At 56.0% G+C, this 6685-nt stretch overlaps 1 protein-coding gene across 1 annotated transcript; it reads right to left on the bottom strand.

Annotated features, from left to right (window-relative positions):
- Positions 1 to 648: 648 nt before the first annotated feature.
- On the bottom strand, positions 649 to 6096 carry LOC113749172. The gene has a single exon (XM_027292844.1). The coding sequence runs from the start codon at positions 6094 to 6096 to the stop codon at positions 649 to 651; it is 5448 nt and encodes a 1815-aa protein (XP_027148645.1).
- Between the last annotated feature and the right edge of the window lie 589 nt (positions 6097 to 6685).

The following is a 6685-nucleotide window of genomic DNA, read 5'->3' as shown; positions in this document are numbered from 1 at the left end:
CCGAGGCCTTCATCAAGGACCTCGGCCAACTACTTACGCCTAACTTCATGTTTGGTTTCACATCGGCCGTTGACGAGGCCGCAGCTCACCTCTCCTCCGAGGCCTTGGAGTCCTTAAAAAACCATACCAGCTACAATGAGGACTCCAAGGAGTTATGCGATCGGATGGCCGAAGGCATTCAGGCAGGAAGGAATTTGGCCGAAGTCCAGGTCGAGTTCAACAAGTGGCTGTCCGAACTCGACGAAGTGTTCGAGGACGTGGAAGTGGAAGAAGCTGGAGGAGAGAACGCTGAGGGAGACGAAGCCGGAGGGGACGTCGGCAAAGAGCATGGAGATAAAGTTCACCCCAAGGAGGCCGAAGAGAAGGATGCCCAGGAGGGAGCCAAGACCGGGGATGGAGCCGAGACGGGGGTCTAGGCTCGCGGCTTTAAGGGGGTGGCCGAGGTGGAGAGTGCTTAGTAGCATTCGGACCTCGGCCTTGTACTTTTGTAACGCTCTTTCTTATTGAATGAAAGCATATTTCTTCTCGTCTCAGTGCTTTAATTTCTTGCTTTGACTTCATCCCTTGCTTGTCCCCCTTATTTTTTAATAGCGTAACAACGATATTGAAGAATAACATAATAACTGAAGTCATTACTTGATTAAAAATTCAGGCGTAATACAATCTGAGGTTCTCGGCGTGCCAAGACCTCGGCACTAATGAGCCATCTCGGTAACTCAGTTTACAATACCCCTTAGCGTCAGATTCCACAACTCGGTAAGGGCCTTCCCATTTCGGGCATAATTTCCCTTGCGGTTCAGCTCGGCTGACTGAGTTTTTTCTAAGAACCAAGTCTCCAGGTTGGAATCTACGATGTCTCACGCGGGCATTGTAGTAGTGTGCCAGTGTGTTCTTGTAAGAAGCTATCCGGGCTGAGGCGAGATTCCTTCGTTCTTCGACGAGGTCGAGGTCCAGCTGCCTCTCTTCGTCGTTCACCTCGGCGGCATAGGCTGCCAGCCGAGGGCTGGGGGTAAGGATCTCAGCCGGGATGACCGCCTCGGCGCCGTAGGTCAGGGAGAATGGGGTCTCTCGCGTCGCTGACCTCGGCGTGGTCCGATACGACCACAGGACACTGGGGAGTTCCTCCACCCAAGATGACCCAACTCGGTGTAGTCGGGTCCTGAGACCATGTAGAAGAGTCCGGTTGAAGTTTTCTGCTTGACCATTGGCCTGGGGGTGGCCTACCGAAGTGAAGTGTTGTTTGATGCCGAGGTTCTCGCACCAAGTCTTGAACGGGTTCTCGGCAAACTGTCTCCCATTGTCCGAGATGATGACCCGAGGTATGCCGAAGCGGCAGATAATGCACTTCCAAAAGAATTTTTGAATGGCCAGCCCTGAGATGGTCCGAAGTGGCTCGGCCTCGACCCACTTGGTGAAGTAATCCACAGCGGTTACTAAGAATGTATAACCCCCGACGGCTTTGGGGAAGGGACCTATGATGTCTGTCCCCCATTGCTCAAACGGCCAGGGTGAAGTGATGGGGACCATGAAGTTTGAAGGCTGGTGGTGCTCGGGTGCGTGGACTTGGCAGGAAGGGCAGCCGAGAACGAGGTCCTGGGAGTCTTGCCGAAGTGATGGCCAGAAATATCCCAGGAGCATAGCTTTCTTAGCTAGCATCCTGTGGCCGATGTGAGCCCCACATAGGCCCTCGTGGATCTCGTGGGGGACCTCGCGTCCTGCCTCGGGGGTGACACACCTCAACCATGGGCCGAGGTAGGAGCGCTTATATAGTTCTCCATCGCGGAGTGCATACCGAGCGGCTTTGCGTTGTATCTTCCTTGCTTCAGCTCGGTCTTCGGGAAGGACTCCTTGACCCAAGAAAAGGATGAACGGGGTCATCCAAGTTTCTTCAGAGTGCACGGGGCAGGCCACCTCTTCCACGTACCCTGGTTCACTCAGGACCTCCACCAAGACGGTTTTGCTGAGGTCAGAGAATGAAGTGGAAGCCAGCCGGGATAAGGCGTCGGCTCGCTTATTCTGGGACCGAGGGATCCTTTGGATTTCGAATGACTTGAAGTACGCGGTGAGTTGGTGAACTTTGGAGAGGTACCGTTGCATGGTCTCATCCTTGGCCTCGTACTCACCAATAACTTGGCGTACCACGAGCTGGGAGTCACTGCGGACGTGGATTTGCTGGGCGCCGAGCTTGCGGGCTAGCTGGAGTCCAGCGATTAGAGCCTCGTACTCGGCTTCATTGTTGGTGGCCGGGAAGTCAAAGCGGAGGGCGTAAGAGCAAACCTCCCCCTGAGGTCCTTCCAGGAGCAGTCCGGCTCCGCAGCCGTCTCCATTAGAGGATCCATCGACATACAATGTCCACAGGGATGAGGTGGACACCTCGGGTAAGGCTGAGGTGGACTCTGGACCTTCCGTGAAGGTGAGCTCAGCAAGGAAGTCAGCTAAAGCTTGAGCTTTTATGGCGGTGCGTGGCTCGTAGGACAAGTCATATTCTCCCAATTCGACAGCCCACTTGGTGAGGCGACCAGAAGCTTCGGGTCGCACCAATATTTGCCGAATGGGCTGGTCGGTCCTGACCGAGATGGGATGGGCTAAGAAGTAGGGTTTCAACCGCCGAGCTGCGTGGACGAGCCCCAGCACAAGTTTTTCCACTTGCGTGTATCGGGTCTCCGGCCCGCGGAGGGCTCGGCTGACGTAGTAGACCGGCACTTGGGTGCCCTCATCTCGGATGAGCACAGCGCTGACAGCCTCGTCGGCTGCGGAGAGGTAGAGGTAGAGCTTCTCCTCGGGCCGAGGTGAAGCGAGTGTTGGTAGGTGATGCAAGTACTGCTTCAGCTGGTCGAAAGCAGCCTGACACTCCTCAGTCCAGGCGAACTGGTCAGCATTCTTCAGCACCTTAAAGAAAGGCAGAGCTTTCTCGGCTGATTGGGACAGGAAGCGATTCAGCGCGGCCAGGCGTCCATTCAGCCGTTGGACTTCTCGGATGTTCCGAGGTGGGGACATGTCCTGAATGGCTTTCACTTTGTCGGGGTTGGCCTCGATTCCCCGGTGGGAAACCAGATACCCCAAGAATTTTCCCGAGGTGACGCCGAAGACGCACTTCTTGGGATTCAGCTTCATCCTCGAGTCTCGCAGGACACCAAAGACTTCCCTCACGTCTGACAGAAAGGATGAAGTGGCGAGGCTTTTAACGAGGATGTCATCCACATAGGCCTCCACATTGCGGCCGATCTGATTCTGGAAGAGTCGGTTGATCAGCCTTTGGTAGGTCGCCCCGGCGTTCTTTAGCCCGAAGGGCATGGTAGTGTAACAATAAGTACCTCGTTCGGTGTAGAACGCCGTTTTCTCTTGGTCCTCCTCACTCATTCCTATTTGATGATACCCTTTGAAGGCATCTAGGAAGCAGAGGATTTCATACCCCATCGCCGCGTCGACGAGGGCGTCTATCCTTGGCAGAGGATAGCAATCTTTGGGGCAGGCCTTGTTGAGGTCGGTGAAGTCGACACACATTCTCCATCCCCCGGTGTCCTTTTTTACCATGACTGGATTGGACAGCCAGGTGGGATATTGGACCTCGTGGATCATCTTGGCCGGCAAGAGCTTGTCGACCTCATCCGATATGGCTTGGCTACGTTCGGGGCCGAAGTGCCTTCGTTTCTGTCGCACAGGTCGGGCCTGCGGGTCAACGTTGAGTTGGTGAGTCATGAGCTCGGGTGGCACTCCGACCACTTCATCCGCGGACCACGCGAAGACGTCTCGGTGGTCTTTGATCAGGGAGATCATTTCTTCTTTCAGGGGTGAGGGTAGTCCAGCCCCTACTTGGACCACTTGGTCAGGTTTCGCTTCATCCACTACCACCAGTTCCACCTCATCCCCGGGCTCCAGCCTGTTGGGCTCTTCTGCCTTCCGAGGGTCGATGCAGTCTATGGAGAGGACCGCTGGCCTCTTTTCTTCTGACCTCGGTGAGGGCCGGGGGGTGACTGCTGCTTGAATGGTGGCGAGGTAGCATTCCCGGGCGGCGCCCACATCGCTGCTTACCTCGGCCACCCCCGCAGAGGTTGGAAATTTAAAGCTCAGGTGGTAGGTGGAGTATACGGCTCTCAAGGCATTGAGCGTGGGCCGGCCTATCAGCATATTGTAGGGGGAGTCTGCTTTGACCACCGCAAAACTGACAGGCACAGTTCGGCAGCGTGGATGACGCCCGATTGTTACCACCAGGGTCAACATGCCTTCCGGGTGGACGACGTGTCCCCCGAATCCCACGAGGGGAGTCCTGACAGGAGTGAGTTGCTCCTTGGTCAGTTTCAAACTTTCGAAAGTCCGGTAGTACAAGACGTCTACCGAGCTTCCGGGGTCTACGTAGACCTTTTTGACTACGTAGTTGTTGGTGAGGACTTCAATCACAAGAGCTTCATGATTGCTGGAGGCCGCAGGAACGGGGTCAGCGGGACCGTAGGTGATGACCTCGGACAGCCGAGAGCTCGGCTCGGCCACCTCCATCTCGGCCTGGCGGTAGGTCCGCTTCCGGGAGTTCTGGCTGTCTCCTCCCGTTGGTCCTCCCGCGATGGTGTTGATCACCCCGGCGATGTTGGGGCCGTAGCCCGGTGAGCCATCGCGTGGGGGCTGCTTGTCCTCCCTACGGTTTTCGGGACCTCGGCAATGCATGTTCGTGTCCCGTCGGTCGTCGCGGCGAGGGCCTCGGTTCTCCCGGTGGGAGACGCTTCGGTTGAAGCCTCCATCCTTGCGGACGAATTGCTTCAGGTATCCTTGCCGGATCAAATTTTCGATTTCCCGCTTTAGGTCGTTGCAGTCTTCAGTCTCGTGCCCTACATCACGGTGGTAGGCACAGTAGAGGTTCGAGTTCCTCTTATCTCTCCTCCCCGGAATTTCGGGAGGGTTGCGGCCGAGGTGATTCTGCCTCATCACAGCCAGGACGTGGGTCCGGCTCGAATTGAGGGGCGTCAGCTCGGCGTCCGAGGTGGACAATCTGCCTTTCACGATCCGGTCGAAGACACTTCGGCGGTCTCGGGGTTGGTTTGAAGTGCCACTTGGGCCTGGTTCACCTCGGCCAGTGTCTTTCCTCCTCCGGGGATCTTGCCCCGTACGAGATGCTTGGGCTTCTCGCTTCATGCGATTTACATCTTCGCTTCGGATTCCCTGGTCCACTCTTTCCCAGAGCTCCCGGAGTGTACGGGGGTACTGCCGATGGATTTCGGTGTTAAAGATCCCTGCTACTAACCCGTTGGTGAAGGCAGCAATAGTTACTTGCTCGTTCTGGTCAGGTATCTGTACATTCTCCTCGTTGAACCTTTGGGCGTACGAGCGAAGTGACTCGCCCTGACCCTGTTGCAGGTTCAAGAGGTAAGCTGAAGTCTTTGTTATTGGTCGAGACGACACAAAGCGGTGGATGAACCGGTCTATCAGCTCATCCAGGGAGGAAATGCTCCCCGGTTCTAAACTCCAGAACCACTTCCGGGCGGTCCCGTGCAGGAAGATGGGGAAAGCCCGACAGATCACGGCGTCGGGGACGCAGTAGAGTCGGAATGCGGAGATGAAGGCGCGAAGGTGATCCTCGGGGTCACCTCGGCCGTCGTAGGTGTGCAAATTTGGAAGCTTAAAGTTTGGGGGCACCATCTCCCCATTGATGTCATCAGTGAAGGGCGGAGCCCTCATGTAGTCAGAAGCTAGGCCTCCGGGACGCCGAGGTGGGTCCTCGGCTCGTTTTCCCAGTAGTCCCCGAGAAAATGCTCGGGAGATGGAGGCAATCTTGGAGGTTGCCTTGGATGAGACTCGCCTGGAGGTGCTCCGAGATAGACGCCCATCTTCGGAGTCCTCGCCTGAGGGCACTTCAGGGGACTTCGTTGGTCTCCTCTTGGAAGACTCGGCTTTTTCTTTTCCCTGCCTCTTGAGGTACCTTCCTAGTTCCTCAAAGATGTTGGGGTTGTCCGTGACAAACTCGGCCATCTTGGCGATGGCCTCCTCATTGTTGGGCTGGGTCCTTTGGGACCCATGTTCCTCAGAGATACGATCTTGCTGGGCTCCGGATGTCTGCCCAGCCCCAGTTGAGGGAACTCTTCCGCTTCTGGAGCGCGTGGATCTCATTTTAGCAGTAATCTCGTTCCCACAGACGGCGCCAATTGAAGAGGTGATTTTTGGTGGATATGTAAGCCGACCTGAATCAGTCCTCTCTGAGAGGAGGTGAGGTGAATTCGTGTGTCCGAAGTCGACCTCCTTGTCCGAAGTGAATGGCGGGGCTTCTCCCCTGGTATCACTCCGACGATTAAGTTAGTATGAGAACGAGAAAATGCTAGAGTATGAGCAAATGAACAGTGTATGCTTACTTGTTGGAGTGTGTGGGGTATTTATAGAGCGAGAGTGGAGGGCAGGACGGAGGTCTTATGTCGGTGGGACCCATGCCCTGCCATTACGGCTCTGTTCCCTGTCAGGGGGCCTGACTCTGACACTGTAGCCGCCTGGACAGGGTGACGAGGAGTCCTTTGCAGTAGTCATTAAGTGCGACAGTGCTTTTCAGATAAAGCACTGATCCCGGATGATGTCAGGTGACTTGCCTCATCCGCGTGCGGCTGAGGTGGAGGTGCCGAGGTCACCTACACGGTAGACTAGGGATCCGGCCGAGCTTAAGGGATATGCCCGAGGCACGGGTGAGCTCTGATGTCGGACGAGGTGAGGT

The sequence above is a fragment of the Coffea eugenioides genome, chromosome 10 (genome assembly GCF_003713205.1).
Source record: "Coffea eugenioides isolate CCC68of chromosome 10, Ceug_1.0, whole genome shotgun sequence".
In the NCBI taxonomy this organism is placed as follows: Eukaryota; Viridiplantae; Streptophyta; class Magnoliopsida; order Gentianales; family Rubiaceae; genus Coffea; species Coffea eugenioides.
The sequence above is the reverse complement of the archived record's forward strand: the minus strand, read 5'-3'. Positions and strand labels throughout refer to the sequence as shown.